Source organism: Lithobates pipiens, unplaced genomic scaffold, assembly GCF_037356315.1.
Source record: "Lithobates pipiens isolate NorthernLeopardFrog02 unplaced genomic scaffold, aLitPip1_a1.2 Scaffold_13, whole genome shotgun sequence".
In the NCBI taxonomy this organism is placed as follows: Eukaryota; Metazoa; Chordata; class Amphibia; order Anura; family Ranidae; genus Lithobates; species Lithobates pipiens.
The window spans coordinates 103,738,834-103,764,225 of NW_027507718.1; the positions used below are offsets into that span (position 1 = coordinate 103,738,834).

The 25,392-nt window shown below is 44.2% G+C and overlaps 1 protein-coding gene across 2 annotated transcripts in view; it reads right to left on the reverse strand.

The window, feature by feature from the left end:
* GRHPR (glyoxylate and hydroxypyruvate reductase) overlaps positions 1–25,392 on the reverse strand; it is an 81,681-nt gene that overhangs the window by 8,597 nt on the left and 47,692 nt on the right. The window contains exons 6-8 of one of the 2 annotated variants that reach the window (XM_077475363.1): positions 13,538–13,642; positions 13,298–13,433; positions 3,896–4,026 (exon numbers count right to left, since the gene is read on the reverse strand). In XM_077475363.1, the coding sequence (XP_077331489.1) occupies positions 3,896–4,026; positions 13,298–13,433; positions 13,538–13,642 (372 nt within the window). The remainder of the gene's footprint in view (positions 1–3,895; positions 4,027–13,297; positions 13,434–13,537; positions 13,643–25,392) is intronic. The other variant, XM_077475364.1, reaches the window with a different exon arrangement.

Genomic DNA, 25,392 nt, shown 5'->3' on the forward strand with positions numbered 1-25,392 from the left:
TTTTTCTAATCCCGTCATATGTGTTGTACGTCACCGCGTTCTTGACGGTCAGAATTTGGTGCGACAGTGTGTATGCAAGACAGCTTGAGCGAAATCCTGTCGGAAAAACCATCAGAGCTTTTTCCAAGCAAAAATTCCAATCGTGTGTATGCGGCGTTAGAGGAGTGAATTTCCCTTCCTAGGGGTAGATTTCCTCTCACTTCTTGTTGTCTCCCTCTGCAAGTATGAGTTGGGTGTACAGTGCCTTACAAAAAGTATTCATCCCCCTTGGCATTTTTTGTGTTTTGCTGCTTCACAACCTGGAATATGGATTGTTTGAGGCTTTGCATTATTTAATTTACAGAACATAACGTTGACTTTTTTTTATTATTGTGAAGCAAATAACAAATAGGACAAAATAACAGAAAAAGTCAATGTGCATAACTACTCACCCCCCAAAGTTAATACTTTGTAGAGCCACCTTTTGCGGCTATCACAGCTCAAAGTCACTTTGGATAAGTCTCTATGAGCTTGCCATATCTTACCACTGAGATTTTTGCCCATTCCTCCTTGCAAAACTGCTCCAGCTGCTTCAAGTTGGATGGTTTGTGCTTGTGAACAGCAATCTTTAAGTCTGACCACAGATTTTCGATTGGATTGAGGTCTAGGCTTTGACTAGGTCATTCCAACACATTTACATGTTTCCCCTTAAACCACTCAAGTGTTGCTTTAGCAGTGTGTTTGGGGTCATTGTCCTGTTGGAAGGTGAATCTCTGTCCTAGCCTCAAATCACACACAGACTGGTACAGGTTTTGCTCAAGAATATCCCAGTATTTAGCACCATCCATCTTTCCCTCAACTATAACCAGTTTTCCAGTCTCGACTGCTGAAAAACATCCCCACAGCATGATGCTGCCACCACCATGTTTCACTGTGGGGATGGTGTTCTTTGCGTGATGTGATGTGTTGGGTTTGCTCCAGCCATAGCGTTTTCTTTGTCCAAAAAGTTACATTTTAGTCTCATCAGACCAGAGTACCTTCCTCCATACATTTTGGGAGTCTCCCACATGCCTTTTCGCAAACTCAAAATGTGCCATTTTGTTTTTGTTTTCTATGGAGCGTATGGCTTATTGTCATCCTATATGTACAGAGATACTCCAGTCGCTGCAGCTCCTCCAGGGTTACCTTAGGTCTCTATGCTGCCTCTCTGATTAATCCCCTCCTTGCCCAGTCCATGAGTTTTGGTGTGCGGCCGTCTCTTGGCAGGTTTGCTGTTGTGCAATGTTCTTTCCATTTGGTTATGATAGATTTGATGGTGCTCCTAGGGATCATCAAAAATGTGGATTTTTTTTTTTATAACCTAACCCTGACTTGTACTTAACAATATTGTCCCTTACTTGTTTGGAGCGTTCCTTGGTCTTCATGGCAGTGTTTGGTTAGTGGTGCCTCTTGCTTAGGCGTTGCAGCCTCTGGGGCCTTTCAAAAAGGTGTGTATATGTAATGGCAGATCATATGACACTTAGATTGCACACAGGTGGAAATAATTTCACTAATGATGTGACTTCTGAAGGTAATTGGTTGCACCAGAGCTTTTTATGGGCTTCATAACAAAAGGGGGTGAATATATACGCACATGCCAATTATCAGTTTTTTTATGTTGAAAAATAGTTTTATGTATTTATTTTTCTAATTTTACTTCACTTTACTTCACCAACTTAGACTATTGTGTTCTGATCCATCACATATAATTCAGATTAAAAAAAACATTGAACTAAAGGCTGTAATGTAACAAAATAGGTAAAAAGCCAAGGGGTGAAGACTTTTGCAAGGCACTGTGTGCGTATAATTATATATTACACGCGCACACACCACAGAGATTTGGACAGTGGCACAATTTTGGCTCTGTAATGCCACTAGAATAAAATTAAAACAAAACAATTCAAATGCCTTTGAAGTGCAGACTTTCAGCTTAAATTCACGGGGTTGAACAAATTTTAGAAACTGCATCCATTTTTATACACAGTCACACCACCCCCCCCCCCCCCCATTTTCAGGGGCTCAAATGTAATTGGAGAAATGAATATAATCATAAATAAAATGTTAATTTTTGTTGGGAATCCTTTACTGGCAATGACTGCCTGAAGTCTGGAACCCATGGACTTTACCAAAGACTGGGTTTACTTCTTTCTGATGCTTTGCCAGGCTCTAACTGTCTTCAGTTATTCTTTGTGGGCCTTTCTGCCTTTAGTTTTGTCTTCAGCAAGTGAAATGCATGCTCAATTGGGTTGAAATCAGGCGATTGACTCAGCCAGTGCAGAATATTCCACTTATTTTACTTCAAAGGCTCCTAGGTTGCTTTTGCAGTGTGTTTAGGATCATTGCCCATCTGTACTGTGAAGCGCCGTCCAATCAACTTTGCTGCATTTGGCTGAATCTGGGCTGACAGTATCTTAACACTGCAGAATTCATCCGGCAGCCTCTCTTCTGTTGCATCATCAATAAACATCAATAACCCAGTGCCACTGGAAGCCATGCATGCTCATGCCATCACAGTCTCCAAGTTTTACAGATGACGTTGTGTGCTTTGGATCATGAGCTGTTTCAAGCCTTCTCCGCACTTTTTTCTTCCCATCATTCTGGTACAGATTATTCTTAGTTTAATCCGTCCAAAGAATGCTTTTCCAGAACTGGTCTGGCTTTTTCAGATGTTTTTTGGCAAAGTCTAATCTGGCTTTTCTATTATTCAGGCTTATGAATGGTTTGCACCTTGTGGTGAACCCTCTGTATTCTCTCCTGTGAAGTCTTCTATTGATTGTAGACTTTGACAATGATACGCCCACCTCCTGGAGAGTGTCCTTCACTTGTCTGGATGGTGTGAATGGGTTTTTCTTTACCATAGAGAGGATTCTGAGATCATCCACCACTGTTTTTCATGGACGTCCAGGCCTTTTTATCTGAGCTCACTAGTGCGATCTTCTTTCCTCAGAATGTACCAAACTGTTGATTTGACCACTCCTAATGTTGCTGCTCTCTCTGATGGATTTGTTTTGAAGCCTTACAATGGCCTGTTTCACTTGGACAGCTCCTTTTGAATGCATAATTTAGGTTCACAGCAATAGATTCCAAATGCAAATACCACACTTTGAATTAACTCCAGACCTTTTACCTGCTTAATTGAAGAAATAAAGCAGTACTCCAGACCTGGCCATGAAACAGCTTTTGATTTTTTTCCCAATTACTTTTGGCCCCTTGAAAAAAAGGGGGGCTGGCTATTCTTAAGAGCTGTAATTCTTAAACCCCTGCTTGAATATGTTTTGTAATACCTGAAAAAAATAAAAATTGTGCCTCTGTCCAAATATATATGGCCCCAACTGTACACGTGTATGTATATATATTTAATGTTTGAATTCCAAGTAATTTTTGTAGCAAAAATTACTGAGTGACCAAAAAAGTCAGAGTCTGAGTCTGGAAATGGAAACACAATGCATAAAATACATTACATAATCTTATGGAAATCATTTTGTTCAAATTTAATGGTCTGGCGACAGTTTTTTTTTTTTGCGGGATTAGGGAATCAATCTGCAAATTAGGCATAATTTAATTTGTTTTCATTTTGCCTAAACAATATAGTATTCAGGGAGTATCATAGTTTATTAATCAAGACCATCTGTATTCCTGTTCTCTGCCCATCAGAGAGATCTACATGGATATATTCAGTCATTAGCATTTTGAGGATTTTCCCATATTATTTTCACTATTAGCACATTTTAAAATTAGACTGGCTGTAAGGATTATATATATATATATATATATATATATATATATTATATATTTATATATTTTTTTTACATTTTCAGAGTGAAAATTCAATACATAAATCTCTTTAAAATAATTGGTCGAAGGTTTAAAACAGTACCGCAATTCTTCAGACTCAGCAACGGGTGAGTTGTTGGCAGGGGTTCAGGAGTAGTAACATCTAATCCAGCAGCTGCAATCTGTCCACTGACCAGTGCCTGGTACAAGTCTTCCTGGTTCACTGCAGAGCCTCTGAAAATAACAGATTAGCATATACATCTAGAACTCTATGTAATCTGGAAACTCAAGCAAATTCGCAAACTGTCATTACATTTTTGTAGTTGTAATTTGGCACACATTCATAAATGTAAAATAAATCTACAGATTTAAAAGCGGGACAGGGAAGCTGAAGGCAGCTGACACATATTTCACGTCTGCTGGTGCTATTTTAAAACTGGCACTGCTCATTGATCAATGTCATGCCCTTTGCCATGTCTTTCAAGAACCTGTGATACTGGCTTGCATGAATATATTGTATACTGTATTACCGTCTTTGCAGCAGGCTTTTCTACACTGGTCACAGTTATCTTACAGAATTGCTATGAAAATACTAGGAGCAGATATCTGTAAGTGCCTGTACAGCATTTACCCATTAGGGAACCAGCAGGCTAAAAGCCCACTATGCTGTATCACGTAAATGGTGGCTAGCTCCTATGGTCAAAAGCTATGGCCAACCCCATCTGTACTGTGTATAGGACCTGCTGCAGCAAAACCAACATATGTAAAGGAAAAAAAAAAAAAGAAAAAAAACACATTTAAATTGATTTTCCCTGCAAGCTTTCTTTATTTTGTAAACAACGGCTTGGGGAGTCAGTCTGTATGATGGGGCCACAATTTAGTGCACTCGGAACAAGATTAGAGATTTTTTGTATAAATTCTGGTGTCTCTTTGGCAGCCTTTGGATGGAAAACACATTTTTGCACCACAGTGAGCCAGCCTTATGTGAAGAAGCCAAATTATTAGTACACTCAGGCCAAGATTAACATTTTTTTTTTTTTAGATAAAGTCAGTGACCTCGGCAATAAGCTGTGGCTGGGGGAACAGGACTGCCAATTTGTTGATCATCAGTCTTCTCCCCTCTCTGTAGGCTCATGTTACTCCCTTCCTCAACCTCAGAACCAACATCAGAATCAAGTAATGTCTGCATTGTCAAGGAGAAAGTCGCTAACGCAGTGTTCAAATAATTCAGCTGACTCCTCCATGCACGATAGCTATGGACAAGGAGGCAGACTAAGCCACTTTGGCAGCTGCGGTGGACTGCGCACTAGTCTCAGTTTGGGTGATGGAGGATGAGGATGGTTTAGTAAGCCAGTCCACCACCTCCTCTGCATGCTGTGGCTGGATAGCAAAGGCAACATCACTAAACAGAGACAAATGTGCCCTGCTTGAGGACAGACCATGTCCACCTTTGCCTGTGAACACATACACTGCTGGTCCCCCTCATAGTGGCCTGGGAACTCTCCTTGTTGGCCTCCCAGACATGATGGGGGGCTCATCACCCAACTTTAATAGAAACTGGGAAATGTGCGATTGGATGCCCTTTATTGAATGAAAAGTGGTGTTTGGCGTGCTTTAAATTGAGGACTGACGCTGAAAAACATAAAAGCTATTTAAAAAAAAAAAAAAGGGGGGGGAACACCAGTGTCGCAGTCAAAAACTGTGGCTGGCAATTTAAAAAAAGGGGGCAGCCAGGGACGGACAAAAAAAAAAAAAAAAAAAAAAAAAAAAAAAAAGGGGGGGGGGGGGGGGGTCTACAGCACTAAATGTTATGTAATGCTGTGTTAAACACTGCACTACCCTAACACTTCAATGACACTACACCATACTGACACACTATACTCACACTGTACACACAGAGTCACAATAAGCGAATACACTAACTCGCTAGTAGCATACTGAATCCTACTCTATCTCCACTCCAACAACACTGCAAAAGATTCCTATGGGAAGGAACCTTTTATAGTGTGGGGTGGGGCTATGAGCACTGAGCCTTGATTGGTCAGACATTACTTTGTCCAATAAGGGCTCTGTGCCCTAATTGGCAAAGCCTTGCACCTGCCCAGCGGTCAACTGCAAGGCTTCATCCATTTAGGCAGTTCACCCTTTAAAGGCTGTAAGGACCTCCTCATGCAATATAATTGTGAAAAAATAGGATTTTTTTTGTACGCACCGTAAAATCCTTTTCTCTGTAATTCACAGACTGACACAGCTTTTCTCATAACCATTGGGTTGTTCTACCCTATTACCAGATAATAAAAAAAACTAGGTGTAATACAACACTCAGAACTCTCAGGCGGTCCCTTGGGCAACAACCCTGCACCCTGCCATGCAGCCATCAGTACGTCAACAAGCAGTATAACTTAAAGATAAAAAGGAGGGGCGGGTGCTGTGTCGGTTGGTGAATTACAGAGAAAAGGATTTTACAGTGAGTATAAAAAAAATCCTATTTTCTCTTAGATCCCTTTCACATCACACCGCCCATAGCGAGGGCGGTAAAACGCCGCCATTTTTAGCGGCGTTTTACCGCCGGATTTGCGGCGCATTTCGGCTGCTAGCGGGGCGCTTTTACCCCCTGTTAGCGGCCGAGAAAGGGTTAAAACCGCCAGCAATACGCCACAATAGCACGTTTTGCCGGCGGTATTACAGCGCTACCCCATTGATTTCAATGGGGAGCAGCGGTGGAGGAGGGGTAAACACACTGCTCCAAAGAACCTGCTGGCAGGACTTTTCCCTGACGTCCTGCCAGCACACCGCTGTAGTGTGAAAGCCCTTGGGCTTTAACACTACAAACAATGGTGCAGCTTTTTTAGGGCGGATTGCAAGCGCTACTTCTAACGCTATAGCACCTGCAAAACGCCCTGGTGTGAAAGGTGTCTTATATTCACCAACCGACACAGCTCCTCTCATAACCATTGGGACATCCCCAAGCAGTGCCAAACAAGGGGTGGGGAAAAAAGCATAAAAGCTTCATCCACCGTGGCAAGTGGAAACTAGTGAAACTTTACACACAACAAAACAGTGCATGAAGGAATGTGCCACAAAAGGGCACCCTCAACAGGAGTGACTACCCAGAACCGCACAAAAAACTGTGGAATGTAATGCAACAGCGCATTAACGTAACAGTACTGTTTTTATCGAAAAACCAGGAAAAAAAAAAAGGAAAAATATTGCATATTCAATTGCAACTATACGGCTGCCTGCAAAACTTTGCGGCCAAAACAGGCATCAGCCGATGCACTGACGTCTACCTTGTAGAACTTGGTAAACGTGTGGACAGACGAACCGGTCGCGGCTTTACACACCTGAGCGACAGACACTGGGTGTCGGAAGGCCCAAGACGTTCAGATTGCCCTTGTGGAGTGGGCTGTGACCGGAAAGGGGGGCACCTGCCCCTTCAAGGCGTAGGCTTATACTACAATCTGTCTGATCCACCTGGAAATGGTGGCTGACGAGACAGTCATGCCTTTCTTGGGACCAGCTACCAAAACAAACAGCGAGTCTGACTTCCGAAAGGGAGCAGTGGTAGACAAATAAACCTTCAGAGCCCGAACCACGTCCAGAGCGTGAAAGGCCACCTCTTTAGGATGTTTCGGCTTAGGACACAGATATGGTAATACAATGTCCTCATTAATATGAAAAGCCGAGACCACTTTCGGTAGAAAAGACGGTTGCGGAAGCAACACCACCTTATCCTTGTGGATAACCAGATAGGGCAACTTGCAAGACCAGGCCGCCAGTTCAAAAACCCTCCTGGCCGATATGATGGTCACTAGAAAGACCAAATTCTGGGAAAGAGTCAACAGGGAAATCTCCCTGATATTTTCAAAGGGTGGTTTTTGAAACGCCGATAACAACAGGTTCAAATCCCATGGGGGGTAACGGTGGACGCACCGGAGGGACTACATGTCGTACCCCCTGAACAAAGGTACTCACTGATGAGTGAGAAGCCAAGGGTCGCTATAAAAAATAAAAATAAAAAGACAGCCAAGGCTGAAATTTGCCCCTTAATGGTGCTTAACGCCAATTTCTGGTCTACTCCTTGCTGAAGAAACAGCAGGATCCTGGATATAGAAAATGAGCCCCTTTTCCTCACACATGGAGACATAGGCCTTCCAGGTACGATGGTATATCTTCCGAGAAGAAGATTTGTGCTCTCAACATAGTTGGGATCACCGAGTCCGACAGACCCCGGTTCCTCAACACCTGGCTCTCAATAACCATGCCGTTAAAGCCAGCGATGGTAAAGCAGGATGGAGAATCGGACCTTGAGACAGAAGGTCCTCTCGCAATGGCAGTCGCCAGGGAGCGTCTGCCACCAGATGCACCAGGTCTGCGTACCAAGGACGCTGAGGCCAATCTAGGGCAACCAGTATTACTGGGATTCCAGATGACGTCTTGATGATGAAATGCGTAGGATGTTGCCACAGTAAGTTTCCTCTCTCGTCCAGAGCGGTGAAGCTTGTTTATATTACTGCATACTAAACTCTGCTAAATGTGAGTACAACTTTTTATGCAATAAAATCAGAAGTTTACAACATACTACACTATGGATACTCCTCTTACATGAAATAACTGGGTGACAATAATTGCTGAAGTAAGAAGGTCCCAGGAAATGCACCAAATAGCGACACAGGGGCTTACACTGTGAAGGCGCAACTACCCTTAAATGGGCAGGACATCTGATGAATGCAAAACTATCACCTGCACAGAAAAGCGCACTGGCACCTTCTCTCAGCATAGCAAGAATTGACTACGGCACTAGTCACTTTCACTGAAATAATAGCAATTTGTGCAAAAGTCACTTTTGCACGTTTATGAACTGTATAAGGCAATTTAAATATTTAAATAATTTTCAAAAATTCCTTGCAATTTATACATTTATGCCTAAATTGTTTTTTACACTAATACTTGCTTCAGATATTTAGGTCACTTGTATAAAACACTTTCTGTTTTTTTGTTTTTAGGGTCTAACAGATTTATAGAGTTTATGAAAAAAAAAAATCTTTTACGGCACTTTACACTTTGGGGTGGATTGCATTATTTGCTAATTGACTAAAATTGGTTACATGAAGGTTAATTTGTAGGTTTATATAGCAATAGACGTTGTTTATTAAGGGGTCCTTTTAACCCTTATGCACTATAATTTGCTTGGATAATTCAAAAATAGTGTTTTGCACAGTAACTTTTTACTTTATTTTATTCAATTTATTTATTTATTTCTAGCACAAAGGGTCTAACACATATTCAACACATAAAATTAAGTTGTATATATGAGACACATATATTTAAATAAGTAGTAGATAATTCTTTGAAGTCCACTTATATTGTAAAAGGGGTTGTGGACGGCCCAGTCCACTTGCACCCGCCAGAGGGTCCAACACAGCACCTTGGTGTAAGATAAATGAATTGGTCATATTTATTTATATATTTAATCATTTTTTTACATTTTACATTTCATCTCATTACTAACAAAGCATCTCGATAAGTATAATTTGTCTTAACAAACCAGAGGGTAGCGCCATCCCTACTCCCTTTTCTCCTTTATTACTGGGATCCCCTCGGCTTCCACTCTGCGAAGCAGGCGTGGTAACAGTTTCAGTGGAGGAAAGGCATAGATCAGGTGGTACTGATCCCACGGAACCACCAGCGCGTCTGTCCACGGATCTCTTGACACGAATCTTGGCACCTTCCGATTGAGACGGGAGGCCAGAAGATCCACGTCTGGTGTGCCCCACCTCAGGCACAGTGACCTGAATATCTCCGGATGCAACTCCCATTCTCCTGGTTCCAGCATCTGGCAACTCAGTAAGCCTGCCAGTTCTCCACTCCCAGGATGTAAATGGCCGACAGGGCCGGTATGTGTCGCTCTGCCCACCGAAGTATGTGAGCGACCTCCCGTGCAGCGGCTGAGCTTCTTGTTCCCCCTTGGTGATTGATGTATGCCACCGCAATGGCGTTGTCTGACTGGATCCTGATTGGACGCCCTTGCAGTCTCATAGACCATGTAGAGAGGCACAGATTAATCGGCAGCTTGGATTCTTCTGTCGACCAGAGGCCCTGAGCCGACTGAACCCCCATTACTCCACCCCAGCCGGATAGGCTGGCGTCTGTTGTGATCACTGTCCACTTCAGAGGTAGGAACGATTTCCCGTACTGAATCACCGGGGACCTCAGCCACCAGATCAGCGAGTCTGACTGACTGGCTCACCTGGATCTGTCGATCCAGGGACAACTGAAATTTGTCCCATTTTGTCCAAGTCTCCTTCTGCAGGATTCTGGTGTGGAACTGGGCATAAGGTACTGCCTCGAAGGAGGCTACCATGAGTCCCAGCACTCGCATGCAAAGGCGGAGCGACGACCACTTGTGGTTCATAAGCAGTTTTACAGCAGATCCGGAGTCTGCAGCTTGTCTGAAGGGAGAAACACTCACTTCCATGGAGTCCAGGAGCAAGCCTAGGTATTCCAGATACTGGGTTGGTACAATCACAGACTTCTTTAGGTTCAACAGCCACCCAAATTCTTGCAGGGACTGCATGGTGATAGCCACATCCTCCCCTAATTCTGAGGCAGAAGATGCCCTCAGGAGGAGATCGTCTAGGTATCCGACGATCGTGATCCCACGTTGCTGCAGCAACGCCAAAACTGGAGCAAATACCTTGGTAAAGACTCAGGGGGCTGATGCCAGACCAAAAGGAAGAGCCACAAACTGGTAGTGGGCTTCCCCGACTGCAAACCGCAGAAATTTTTGATGCCCAAGGCACATGGGTATATGCAGGTATGCATCCTAGATGTCCAAGGACGCCAGGGAGTCCCCTTGATGGAGTGCAGCGACTACTGAGCAAACTGATTCCATTCTGAACCTCTGCACTTTTAAAAAGTGATTGAGGGCTTTTAGGTCCAAGATTGGAAGTACCCCTTTCTTCTTGGGAACTACAAACAGATTTGAGTAGAATCCCTGTAAACGTTCCGATTTCGGAACCGATACAACCACCCCGTGACTCAGCAGGTCCCTTACTGCCCCCAAGAGGGCCTCCCGGCGAGCTGGGGATACGGGTATGCTGGTGGGAAAGAATCTGTTTGGCGGCCAAAGAGAGAAACTATCTTGTAGCCTGAGGAAATCAGATCACAGACCCATTGGTCGGATACCCGAGAGGGCCACCGGGCTGCAAACTCCAGAATGCGACCCCCCACCCGAGACATGGGCAGGGGGCAAACCTTCATGCGGTAGCACTTTTAATTCGCAGGCTTGCGGTTCCAGGGACGTTTTTGTCCATCAGTGGTCGTCCTGTCAGGCTGCAGACATTTCGCCGAAGCTCAGGGCGGATGAAGAAGCCGTTTGGAAGCGGAAAAAGAGGGCCCTTGCCTACGGCGTGGCTCCTTAGCCTTCCTGGCCTGTGGAAGTCGTGTGCTCTTACCATCGGTGGCATTTTAAATGTCGTCATCCAAAGAGGCTCCAAATAGCCTGTCGCCAAGGAAGGGAAGATCCATCGGGCTTTTTTGGATGCCTGGTCAGCAGACCAGCATTTTAGCCAAATCTGGCGCCTCAGCACCACAGTTCACACTGAAGCCCTGGATAACAGAGGGAGTGTATCCAGGGCCGCGTCACAGATGTACTTAAGGCCTTGCACTAGTTGGTCTGCAAGTTCAACACAGACAGGAGAAGCACTCTCTCGGGTCTCCCAAATGCCAGCCTAATAGCAGGAAGTCAATGCTAAGGCACCGGGGGGGTGGGGGGTAGGGGGGAGGGAATCAACGGGGACCAGCAGCAATGTAGCGTCCAGGCACCAGTCCACCGGCTAACCAAAAGGAAAACTGACTTTTCTCCCCATGGCCACGAGGGCGGAGAGGATCAACAAAGAAGAAAAAAAGGAACAAAGTAATGAGGATAGGTGTATCAGCCATGGCCTTGCCGGGTCGACTTTTTGGGTGCATCCCGGTTTCTGGGTCGTTGCCGAGAAGGAACCTTCTGCCACAGCGTTGGTGGTGTAAGCGGGGTAGCCACGAGGTCCCAGTCCGGCAGCTGGGGAGGACGGACGCCTAGCTCCTCACAGAAGGCGTGTAGATCTTCTGGATACCGCAGAGAGGCTGACTTGCCTTGATGCTTGGCTGTAAGACTGAATGGGAATCCCCAACGATAGAGAATGTTGGCCTCCTGCAAGGTGCGGAGCAACGGCTGGAGGGGTCTGCGTTTTTGCAGCGTGATCCAGGAGAGGTCCGGGAAAAGTTGCACTGGAGTATCCCGGAAGGTCACCGCCCTGGCCAGGTGGGCCTGCCGCATAATGTCCTCTTTAAGGTGGAACGAGTTAACGCTACAGATAATGTCCCTGGGGCTGGAGTTAGACGGGAGGACGTCATGACGCCACAATAGGTGCGCCGCCTGGCTGTCATTTGACGGCCGGCGGTCAGCATCTAGTTAAAGAATGAATGGCTAGATCGCTCTTCAATCCACAGGTAGTGCCACTACCCTTGTTTTTACATTTTTATTGATTTTGGGGCTCTCATTTGGATGCGTTTTAAGAGGGGCTGCAACCTTTTTTATCATCCTAAGCACGGTTTATTTTACCATTTTCTAAAGATGATTTTCATCCAATTAGGGCCCTAGAATGCACTGTGCAGCACGCAGGGCATCGTGGGATGCTTGGCGGAGAGCGCCCTGAAAATTTGGGTGTTCGCCGAGTGGGCGAACAGGCGATGTTCTGGCCAAACATTTGCTCGGCCCGAACCATTAGCCCAATACTAATAATAATAATAATTCATTTGGTTCTCTCCTGCTGAAAACCTGTCCCGGTCAACAAATTTGCATGCAAAACATCTGATTGCCTCACAATGCTGCTACTCCAAGTCTGAGTTCTGCCTATAGAAGAGATAGCAAGAGGCAAATATCAAGTTAAGTTCTGGTACTTAGAGTAGTTGCAAAAAAATTTTTTTAAATTCTTTATGAACGCATATATAAACTGGATCCATGGATGTCTTTTACATCTAACTGGATTACTGATCTATGTTGCAGCAACAGTATGATCTTTTGTCTTCAACAACTTGCAGAGCCAATGCACCCTAGATTACTTTAAAATGCAGATATATGGTTAAAAACTCACATTGTATGTATGTGGCTAAAGACATGCAATGGCCATAGAAAATAATGGTAGTCCTTCCTGAGCAGGCACCAAAAGGAAGATAAGGCTGCCATTATTGCTTATCGCTGTTCCATGTCTGTAGCCTTTGAGTATGTGCCAGGTTCCTGCTGATCGTGTGCAGTTACAGAAAGAAGGTTCTGCTTGACAGGGCAAGGCCATTGTGAGGGAAGCTGCATTTTACAGTCATTTAAAAACACTTTATTGCATTTATTTTACTGTTGCTGAGGCTGAGGCCAGCAGTTGCTGTGTTTCATATAAGAACATACTTGTTCTTTATTGTCTTAACAGGTGAGCCGAGGAACATGCTGAATATATTACAATTGACCTACCTACTGATGTTAATGAAAACTGATGATTTCTTCATTCTTTGAAAGAAATCCTTGTTACACAGGCCTTCAGTCTCAGGGGTTAAAGAGCAGGACACTATAACAAAATCTGAATCCACTGTAAGCTTTTCACAAGATACTAAATCGCAGAGAAGAGAGAACACATTTGATTATTAATACGTTAACTATTAACATGTCCTTTGTCTTTAGAGGAAGTAGAAATGTAGATGTCATTAATATTACCATATTCAGCATTAACCTCTGCAGCACATTCAGGTCGGGGCTGACGTCCTGTGTATAAAAACGTTTTTACACCAAAAGGTTTAAGACGTTGGGCAATAGCCAGTCCTAAAGTTAGGAAAAAACAAAACAATCATTAGTAATTCCCCATACACGGTCAGACATTCCGACCACAAAATCCATCAGATTTTGGCCAAAACTTGTGTTGCATACACACGGTCGCACAAAACATACGAGGGGACTACGTAGAGGCCAGTTGCAAATAGCTTTTGTCTCCAAATTTTTTCTGAGCATGCGTGGCACTGAGCATGCGTCCGAATTCTCTACACGATCTGAAAAAGTCTGATCGGATTTTGTTGTCGGAAAATTTTAAATCCAGATCTCAAAGTCCGATAGAGCCCACACACGATCGGATTTTCCAACAACGTAATTCAATCTGACTTTTTCTGTCGGAATTTCCGACTGTGTGTATGGGGCATTAGACTTACCAGTAACGATATTTCTATGAGCCTTTCAAGACAGCAACATGAAGAGAGCGTAGCTCCACCTTTTCACAGGAAAACACGTGCCGTGACAACGCCCCTTTAAAAGCAGCCGCTTCCACCATGCCGTCAGTCGTACTCAAGAATTCCTCCAACATGCTGAAAAGGTATAAGCAAAACATCCGAGCACTCAAGATTATATATCCTTATACCAAATATAACCGGGTGGGAAGTAGATGCTGTCCTGAAAGACTCAGACGTACTGGTAACGATATTTCTAAGGTTTTTCTCCCTTTGCCTTTCAGGACAGCACCATGGAAATGATAACCAAGAACTTACTTCAGGGCAGGACTGCAGCTTGTAGGTCCTTTCTGCCAAGACTGATCCAAGGCCGACAGAAGATCCAACCTGTAGTGCCTTATGAATGTGGAAAAGCTGGACCATGTGGCTGCCTTAAGCCGCACACACACAGTTTTTCTGCTGAGTTTTTCCTTCAGATTTACCAAAACCATATAAAGAGGTCAAACCTTAGGCGGCGTACACACGGGCGGACTGTCTGCCCAAACTAAGTTTGTCAGACAGTCCGCTCAAACTTTTGAATGAACGAACTTGCCCACACACGGCACTTTTTGAGCGGACTAATACGGCAGACTAAGTTCGTCGTACTAAGTCCGCGCAACTTTTGAAATGAACGGACTCGCCCACACACGCGGAGGAAAGTCCGCTCATTTCGAGCGCGTGTCAAGGTAGGCGGGGCCCGCCGCCTGGAATGGACTTAAAGGGGAACCCCAACGCCGAAAAAAATCAGCGTGGGGGTCCCCCCAAAGTCCACAACAGACCCTTGTCCGAGCACGCTACCCGGCCGGCCAGGAAAGGGGGGCGAGCGAGCGCGCACCGCCCCATTGTCACTATATAAGTGGCAGCGCAGCTCTGGCATTCCAAGTCGTGTCAAGAGGAAGAGGAAGAGGAAGAGAAGGCGGCGGCGGCGACAGAAGACCGGGCCACCGCCTCTAAAAGAGCTATAAGAAGGCGCGGTGGCCCGGCAGAAGAACCGAAGAGGGGGACAAGACCCCCGAAGTCGGGAGAAGAGGCCGGCGGCGGGGAGGAAGAAAGCCGGACTCCTCCGCTAGCAAAAGAGCTACAAGAAGATAGCGGAGGAGTCCGGCGAGAAGACCCCCGAAGACGGAAGACCCCCGGAGCTGTGCAATAAAATATTTTAACCCTGTGTTGTGTTTTTTTTTGTACTTTTTTTCACAGGTGAATGGGTAGGGGTACATTGTACCCCATACTCATTCACATAGGGTGGGGGGCCGGTATCCGGGGGCCCCCTTATTAAAGGGGGCTCCCGGATTCCGATAAGCCGCCCGCCCGCAGACCCCGACAACCAACGGCCAGGGTTGTCGGGAAGAGGCCCTTGTCCTCATCAACATGGGGACAAGGTGCTTTGGGGTGGGGGGGCCGCGCGGCCCCCCCTTCCCCAAGGCACCCCCCATGTTGAGGGCACGCGGCCTGGTACGGCTCAGGAGGGGGGGCGCGCTCGCTCGCCCCCCTTTCCTGGCCGGCCGGGTAGCGTGCTCGGACAAGGGTCTGTTGTGGACCTTGGGGGGACCCCCACGCCGATTTTTTTCAGCGTTGGGGTTCCCCTTTAAGTCCATACCAGGCGGCGGGGCCCGCGACGTCTCCTTCGCGGGCCCCGCCTACCTGGAGACGCGCTCGAAATGAGCAGACTTTTCTCCGGGCGGGAACAGTTCGCTCATTTCGAAAGTACAGCGGACTGGCACACACACGGGCGGACTGTCCGCTCAAACAAAGTTTCAGCGGACAGTTTTACGGAAATTCCGTAAGACTTTGTTCATCAGACAGTCCGCTGAAACTGTCCGCTGAAGCCCACACACGAGCGGACTGTCCGCTGAAACACTGTTCAGCGGACAAAGTTGGGCGAACAGTCCGCCCGTGTGTACGCGGCCTTAGGGGTATCAATTTGTATGCAATCAGGCAGGCCCTTGCACTACATGGTTTTGGTAAACCTGAAGGAAAAACTAAGCAGAAAAACTGATAGTGTGTATGGGGCTTTACAGATCTCTTCTGGTGATGTCCCAGCTCTCTCTGCCTAGGAAGCCGCCACTGCCAGTGTGGAGTGTGGTAATATCCCCTTCTGGAGGTTCTCTCCCTACCGCAAGGTAGGCTTCTTTGATAACCTGCTTGAGACATCTTCCTAAGGTACCCTTGGATGCTCTTTGCCCTTTATGCGTCCCTAAGTACAAGACAAACAAGGAAGAAGTTTTCCTGAGATCTTTTGTTGCTTCTAGGCATTTCAAGAGGCACCTCCTGACATCCAAGGTGTGAAAAGCTTCTTCTCCCAGGCCTGAGGGCCCAGCACAAAACGTTGGTAGCACAAGATCCTGCATGTGGTGGAACATGGAGGGCACCTTTGGAAGAAAACCTGGATCTGTTTTCAAAACTATCTGGGAGGCATCTGAAAAAGGGCTCAGCATTTGATAGGGCCTGTATCTCACTGATCCTACAGGTGAGGTAACCGCTACTAGGAGAATCGTCTTTAACGCAAGTAGCTTTAAGAAGGCCTCCTCTAACGGTTCAAAAGGAGCCTCTATGAGGCCCTGTAGAATCAAAGACAAATCCCAACTCTGGAAGGTTTTCAAAGGTACTGGCCTAATTCTGCCCATGGCTTTGAAAAAACAAATTATTAGCGGCTCCCTGGATAAAGTTTTCTCCAGAAAAACAGATAATGCTACCACTTACACCTTGAGGGTGCTTGCTGCCAGGCCTTTCTCCATACCCTCGTGGAGAAATTATAGCACAGAAATTAAACTATTTAAAATCAAAATCTTTGCTGGAACACCAGGAGTTAACACTTTATAATAAATTGACCTGGTCACCTTATTTTGACTTGACAGAAGGGTGTTGAGGAGTCTATCAGACAAGCTTCTGTGTCTTAGCAGGTCCTCTTCAGAAACCAAGTCATTAGGTTGAGGTATGCCGGGTCTGGATGATGGAGATAACCCTGACTCAGAAGATCCTACCTGACCGGTAGTTTCCAAGGGGGCTTCACGGATAGGCTCAATAGTGCTGAGAACCAAGGCCTTTTTGGCCAGAAGGGTGCAATGAGAATCAGATCTGTAGATTCTATTCCGAGTTTCACTAGTACCCATGGAATCAACTGGAAGGGGGGGGGGGGGGGGGCCATTTGTGTTCTAAAGCATCCAACTATAACTCTTGATCCTCTTTGGAGTGAAAAGAAGGCAGGCATATTTGCATTCTCTTGGTTCGCAAATAAATCTACCTGAGGTAGCCCCCAACTCCTGGTAATCAGAAATATTTCCTGGTTCAACAACCATTTGGATTCTCTTACTTTGTTTCCGCTGAGGAAGTCTGCTAGTAAGTTATGGGTACCTTCCAGGTGAATTGCCACTAGTGACGCCAGATTGGCTTCTGCCCAAGGTAGTATCTGTAACGCCAACTCCACAAGTGCCCTCCTTGTTCCTCCCAGTTTTGTCAGGCAGAACACATCTGTCATGTTGCCTGACATGATGACCTTTTAAAGGGATGCCGGAAGACGGAGACTCAGGTGAAATTGCTTTCAGCTCCCTCTAGTTCGAAGATCTCCTGGCCTCTGCCTTGGATCATTCACCCTGGGCTGTATGTCCCTCGAGATGGGATCCCCAACCCCATGCACTTTTGTCTGTTAAAAGCTTTGATATTGTAAAGGTCCAGGAAAGATCCCTTGCAAGGTTCCTCTGATCCGCCCCACCACCATAGGGACCTTTTCGCTCTTGCCCCCAGCTTAATCTTTTCCTCTAGCGACTCTTGCTGGGACCATTTTTGAAGTATAACCCACTGAAAATGGCGAGCATAAAGTCTCGCCCACTGCACTGCTGGAATTGCTGCTGTAAATAACCCCAGTACTGACATGGCCTCTGTACAGATACTTCCATGTTGGACTGAACAGATTTTAAAGCCAGCCTATCCCTATTTTCTCTGTTGAAAGAAAGATACTTTGTATTTTGTAATCTATTTCGTACCCTAGAAATCTTACTTGCTGGGCCGGTATTAAATTTGATTTCTGAAGGCCCAGCAGACTACCCAAACTGTAAAGGTGCTTCTAGGTTATTTGCAGGTTGTTTGCTAGTTTCATCTTTGATTCCACAGAGAGTAGCAAGTCGTTGAGGTAGCGTACTATGGCAATCCCTTTTAACCTCAAGGGCTCCAAGGCCTCTGCAAGGATTTTTGTAAACACCCTGGGCGAGTAGGAAAGGCCAAAGAGTAGGGCCCCCGAACTGAAGATGAGAAAACTCCCCTCCCAGGTTGACTACTAGGTGTAAGAACTTTTAATATGTTTCTGCAATTGGGATGTGTAGATATGTGCCCCTTAAGTTGATTGACGCCATAAAGCAATTGAGGGTGAGCAGAGATCTCACCAAAAAGACGGTGTCCATCCGGAATCTCTAGTATCTTATCAATTTGTTCAGGATTTTCAAATTTAAGATCAGGCGGAACTTTCCCAAAGGTTTCTTGACCAGAAATATGTGGGGAATAGAATCCTCCTCCCTCCTGCTCCTTGGGGACCTGGCTGATAACCCCCTACTGCAAAAGTTCCCTTTAGAATGGACGCCATAGCCAGGGTTTTTTCTGGATCTCTTTGGAGATTTGTTATATAGAAACTATGTGGGGGAGTCACGAGAACTCTAGGTTGTAACCCTGTCTTATGATGTCCAATACAAAGACTCGATGTTGCTTCTTTCCAGATTGGAAAGAAAGCCGGAAGCACTCCCCCCCGCCTCTACCTTTCTGGGAATTTCAAGGCCTCTTTTGTCTCTGCTCTTTTTTGGGTCTGTTGAAAAGGACGAAAGTTCTTCCTTGGTGGGATTCCTTTTTTCTTCATCAGAAAGTCTTGTCTGCCGTTCGATCTAGTACGGTTTCTAATACTGGCCCCTGTAAAGGGAATCCCCCAGAGTTTCACCTGAAGTCCCCAGACCAAGTTTTAAGCCACAAGGCCCCTCTGGCCAAATTGATCAGGGCGGAGGATCTTGCCAAAATCCTAATGGACTCTGCTGAGGCGTCACCAATGTACTTAACTGCCTTAAGGAGCGAAGAGAAGGATTATAGTAAATCTTTCCTGGAGGTGCCTGCCTCCACATGCCCCTTCAGCTGTTCCACCCAGCATTCAAGGTTCTTCGCCACTACCATAGATGCCATAGCCGACGTAAGATTGACAGGGAGGAATCCCAGGCCTTCTTTAGGAGAGAACCTGTCCTTTTGTCCACTGAGTCTTTGAAAACTCCCATGTCCTCAAAGGCTAAATTGGTACGCTTTGAGACCTGGGAGAAGGCCACATCAATTTTTTTGTTTTTTTATTCCAGATGAAAGACTCATCCTCTTCAAAAGGGAAATCTTTTTAGAGACCAGGAGAAAAATTGTCCCTTCTCTGGGTCCTATCACTCCTTTTTTCACCATCAGAACTTTATGGACTGGAAAAAGTAGAGGGCAGAGGATTGGAATGGGAGCACTGGCTCTGAGCGGACCCCTGTCCCTGCTTTTTCAAAAGGGAATGCACTGTCCCTAAAGTCTCTGCAAGTTTGTTTCTTACTCTTGCATGGAATCTTCTTTCACAAGTCCTGCAATGCAAGACCTGCAAAGTGGTTTGGACCAGGAGTCTTAGTGGGTTCTTGCAAGAGGGGCACTTTCTCACTGAGGGACCCCTTTCTGATTTGGCAGTGGCTTTCTGAAATACACAACAGTAAAAAGAACCTTACTAGGGGTAAGGACAAGTGCCGCCACCACCACTGCACACTCAAATGAGAGGAATAAGGAGGGGGGGGGGGTGAAAGAACCCCCAAGGAGAACCCAGCCACATAGAACTCCACCATTCCTACTGAACTGAAAAAGGCAAAACACTTTTCTCAAACAGTCAGCCGCATGTAATAAAACACACCAAAAAGAAATCCAGAGTGTAAAGATAAGAGGTACCTCTGTATTTCTCCTACCTGGGTCTAGCTGGGGATCTGGGCACCTGCATCTGCCATCCTCGCTGACGGCTCAGACTCCTCCATTGCAGCGCAGCTTCACTTTTTTTTTTAAATATAGAATAAATAGATAGAGATAGATAGAGAATATATATATATATATATATATATATATATTTATATTAGACAAAACAAAGTAATGTGGCTCAACAAACATTCTTCATGTTGTAAGAATATAAAATCTCAAAGTTACATATAGTATATACGAATATACAGAGCTCCACTATATGTGGCAGCATTTTTTCCACATGGGAGGCAAGGATATCTGTAAAAGGCACAAGTGATGACTTATAACAGGGATATGCAATTAGCAGACCTCCAGCTGCTGCAAAACTACAAGTCCCATCATGCCTCTGCCTCTCATGCTTGTCGCTGTCAGAGAATTGCTATACCTCATGTGAATTGTAGTTCTGCAACAGCTGGAGGTCCACTAATTGCATATCCCTAACATTTCAAACGATCAAACATGAAGGTATTGGGGTCTAACACTGCTCCTCGAAAACAACTCTAAACACTACTGGAAAATAGTAATGTGGACCTGCGGGTTCTAGTCAAAAAACAGTAAGATATAATGGGGTGATCAAACCATTTTCTACACTTCAAAAGAAATTTAGATTTATTCCTCTACATCCGAACTAAAAATTGCATTTCCAACCTCCCATCATGGACCTATAATGTTCCCCAATTGGCTTGGTCCTTCCTTAAGATCCCCATACAACAAAAAGGGATCTTTTCTATAATCTTCTTCAACAAAAAAGTGTTTTTACAAAGACTATCCCTTTAATTAGATGGGAAGAAGACTTAGGATACACCTATACATTTGACCAATGGGAAAAAGCTTGTAACAGCACATATAAAGCCACATGCTGCTCTACATTATGGGAAGTATCCATTAAATTGACTCAACGCTGGCATCTTACTCCTGAGAAAATATCTAAATTCAACGACAAATGTTGGAGATTGTGCAGCAAAAAAGGTGATATGTTATAACATTTTGGACATGCCCTAAACTTGGGAAGTATTGGGAACAAATCTTTCAAGTTATATCTGAAATTACCAAAACAGTCATTCCTCCAAATCCCTCACTGGCTCTATTATCCATTGATCTTGATCGATATCCTATCCAGTTTAGAAATGTGTTTACACATATTTTGCTGTCAGCCAGGATCAGTATAACGAGGAACTGGAAAAATCCTGATCCTCCTTCCATAAAAGAAGTGATAGAATCGACTAAAACTCATTACATTTATGAATCAATTCTAGCTCTTCGGCCTCACAAAAAAGAACATACTCATAAAATATGGCAGCCATGGTTAAAATGGGCTAGTCACCAAAACATTGCACGAGTTCTTTGTTCCTAGATAACGTGAATTAAAAAATTACTTACCCCCCTCTAATATTTTAATCTTTGTTTTGTATTTATTAAATGACAGGTTACTATTACTGTCCCGAACACAGTTTAGCACCCATAGGGGTGTTCGGGAATATATTTAGGTTCATCATCTTTGAATTACTTGAATTGGCAGTATATAAATATATGAAGATAATATTTATATTACTTTTGTGTATTGTCTCCACAATGGATGTATTAATAACCTCCCGGTCGTTATCTTTATTATCCCTATCATAATTGAGATAATTAATATGGTTTTCTTTATATTATATTTTTTATTATTTTTGGATACTATTATCTATGTATCTAAATACTGTAACTGATCTGTTATTTTGTCATAATTTCTGTCATTTGTCTTGATAAAAATCTAAACTTTAATAAAAACGATTAAAAAACAGTAAGATGAAGAAATCAAACTACAGATACCACATCCCAAAATTATAAAATATGACCAAGAAAGAGGGGGACTGAGAGGTAACAAACCTCTGGACTTTTAACGGTATCCAATACATGGGTTACACAAACACAGGTTATAATGTAAAAAAAATTGATTTTATTAATTTTTATATATATATATATATATATATATATATATATATATATATATATATATATATACACACATACATACATACATACATACATACACACACACACACACACACACACACACGCACACACGCACACACGCACACACGCACACACGCACACACGCACACACGCACACACGCACACACGCTACCACTCTCGACATGTTTCACTCGTTAACAGATTCTTCAGGAGACTGCACTACTCATTTTGGGAAGTAACTGTCTGATAGTTGCAAATTTCAAAAATTCAATATAGTCAGTCCTTTTACGTGTTTCAGATCAATATATTTTTGAGTATCCCTCTCTGCAAGCAACTTTTATATACATTGACCTCTATCTGTGAATTTAAACATATGTGGTGAGACCTGTTTTTCCTTTTGCTCGATCACTCTATATCCTGTTTTTTTCTGATTGTGTTATTGTTTTGTGAAACTTTGCCTGATAGAGTTATCAAGCATAATATACAATATTTGTATTTTTGAGTTATTTAAGCTATATGCACTAAAAAGGATGTCCTCTTAATTGTACTTTGTTATTGCAGCATACAAAAGAGCTATGCCACCAGTCTCCTGAAGAAACTAACGAGTGAAACATGTCGAGAGTGGTAGCGAATATTATTATATATATATATATATATATATATATATATATATATATATATATATATATATATATATATATATATATATATATATATATAAAACTAACTCATATCCCCCTTTTGTGTGGATATATTACTGTGTTCCTTTTTTCATGTTTTTATGTAATTTAATAAAATCTATTTTTTTACATTATAACCTTTGTTGGTGTAACCCATGTATTGGATACCGTTAAAAGTCTTTGTTTGTTACCTCTCTGTCCCCCTCTTTTTTTGTCATATTCTGAAGGTTCTATTGCCGGGGGGGGGGGGCGTGTCAAATGATCTCCCCTAGCAAACTGCCAGCACCAGGACCACACGGTCAGGCATTAAAAATGTTGAAACAAGGAAGTAGGATCCTCCCCAGATGAGGTGACCCTACCTACCATTGCAAAACATTAGGTCAGACAGTATACTGTATACGGTCCTAATAATAATAATAATGGAAAATATGAAAGAAAATAAATAAAATGATATAAGAAGCAAAACAAAGGGAAAGGACATACAAAAAAAAACAAAGGGGGGGGGGGGTGGGGTTGAGGGTACATACCGAGATTATTTGCCAGTCAATCCAATCGCTCACACCAGTGCCCATTGATCTGCCAATAAGTTGTTAGCATGAAAAGGTGCCAAAGGGGAGCATCACTCCTCTGCCCAGATAACAGTCCCATTCACTGTTTGGGGGAATCTCTCTCTCTTGTCTGCAGAGATGGCTTAGCCAACTCCAATAGAGCTATATCTAGGCTAGAAACCACATCCTGGTCTAGGACCCGATCTGACCACACTGCCCAGATGCTGGAGAAGCGTTCCTTCCTGCCCCTACAGATTGCAAACCAGTCCTCCGCATCTCTTATCTTATTTACCCCTCGTATATTCTCCTCTTTACTGGGAAATTGTACCCATTTCCAGTATATTGGTAGCAAGCTCCTAGCCGCATTCAAAAGGTGAGGCAATGCGCTTTTCTTATATTGACTGATCAGTTGAGGAGGGACATGTAGAAGGAAATGCAGCGGAGATAGGGAAATGTCTATGCCAAGAATATCATACATCTGTGCTTTAACTTTCTTTCCAGAAAGGTTCTATCACTGGGCATTCCCACCAGAGGTGTACCAACGTGCCTTTGTGGCCACAGCCTCGCCAGCATCCGTCAGGGGTGGAAGGGTAAATACGTGCTAAATCAGCAGGCACTCTATACCTGTGTAATAGAGTCTTATAATTTGTTTCCTGCATTTTGGAATTAAGGGAGCTAGAATGAGTCGGCTTGGGTTCGGGAATGGCAGAACCCGGCAGTTGATATAGTGCCAATATCATGAGGCATAGGTTCATCAGCCACAAAGAGGGAGTAATCGAGGATGCATCCCTAACTGAGGCCGTGTTGTGCAAAAAAAAAAAAATGATGAAGCTGTTGGTATCACCAGAAGTCCATAGGGAAACCACCGCTCTGGGCCTGTAGAGCTTCAAGGGCTAATAGCTTTCCGTTTTCTAAAACATTACCACAACTGGCATTACCATCATCTGTCCATGGTCCAAGAAAATAAATCTTTTTCCCGGGGGGGTGGATGGACCAAAGGAATCCACCAAGCAGGGTCAGTGGGGACACAGAGCCCATAATTGGTTGATACGATCCCAAACTCGAAGAGCATAAAGTAGTCAAAGGGGAAGTGCCCTCTGATAATCCCTTGTGCTCCCGGGCCAACCACAGGGCACAAGACAGATTTCTGCCCGCCATGCATTTCTCCAGGGACACCCACAAATTGGTTTTCGTATGGAAACGCCAGTTAAGGATCCGCTGGAGAACTATAGCCCTATAATACCTCTGGACATCCGGTAGTTCCAGACCGCCTCTACCCTTTCAGCGCTTCAACAGCTGCAGAGCAATACATGGTCTCTGTCCATTCCACACAAACCCAGTCAGCATACTGTTAAGCTGGGTGAAGAAGCCCTTGGGTAGGGGTAATCGGTACCATTTGTATATATAAAAAAAAAAAAAATTCTTGGGAGGATATTAATCTTTATAATATTCACCTGCCCTATCCACGTAAAGGCTATTTTAGTCCAGGAGGCCATGTCCCGTCAAACTGCGGCTAACAGTGTAGGATAATTATTAACAGATAGGGTGTCAAAGTTAGTCGTGAGCTTTATGCCCAAGTGCTTCAAAGAAGTTTTAGCCCAGGCAAAAGGGAAAGCATCTTGTAGGCTACCTGCTAAGGAGGAGGGTAGTTGGATGGGTAAAATCTCAGATTTTTGGTAGTTGATTTTAAAATTGGAGAGCATTCCAAAAAGTTGAAGGTTAGGCGCCCCAACAGGTCATGTTTTCAGGCTTTCCATTATTTTGCACAGGTGATTTGATCAATTTCACTGCCTTAGTAATTACCACAGCCATTTCATCTGAGGGAAATCCTGAAAACATGACCTGCTGGGGCGCCTTGAGGACTGGAGTTGGGTAACACTGGGTTAGGCAACGAGACAAGGGGGTGTGTGAGGTGGAAGTGGAGTACATCATCATAAGCGGACAGCTTGTGTTCAGTATTACCCACCGTCAAGCTGGAGATATCCCAGATTTGCCTGCACAGTGAAGAGGTTTGAGAGCCAGAGTAAAGAGGAGGGGTGAGAGGGGACACCCTTGTCTTGTGCCATTCCTGATGGGGAATCCAGAAGAGAATTTTTTTTTACCTTAACCTTAGCACTAGGTGTCAAATACAAAGTCATTATCCA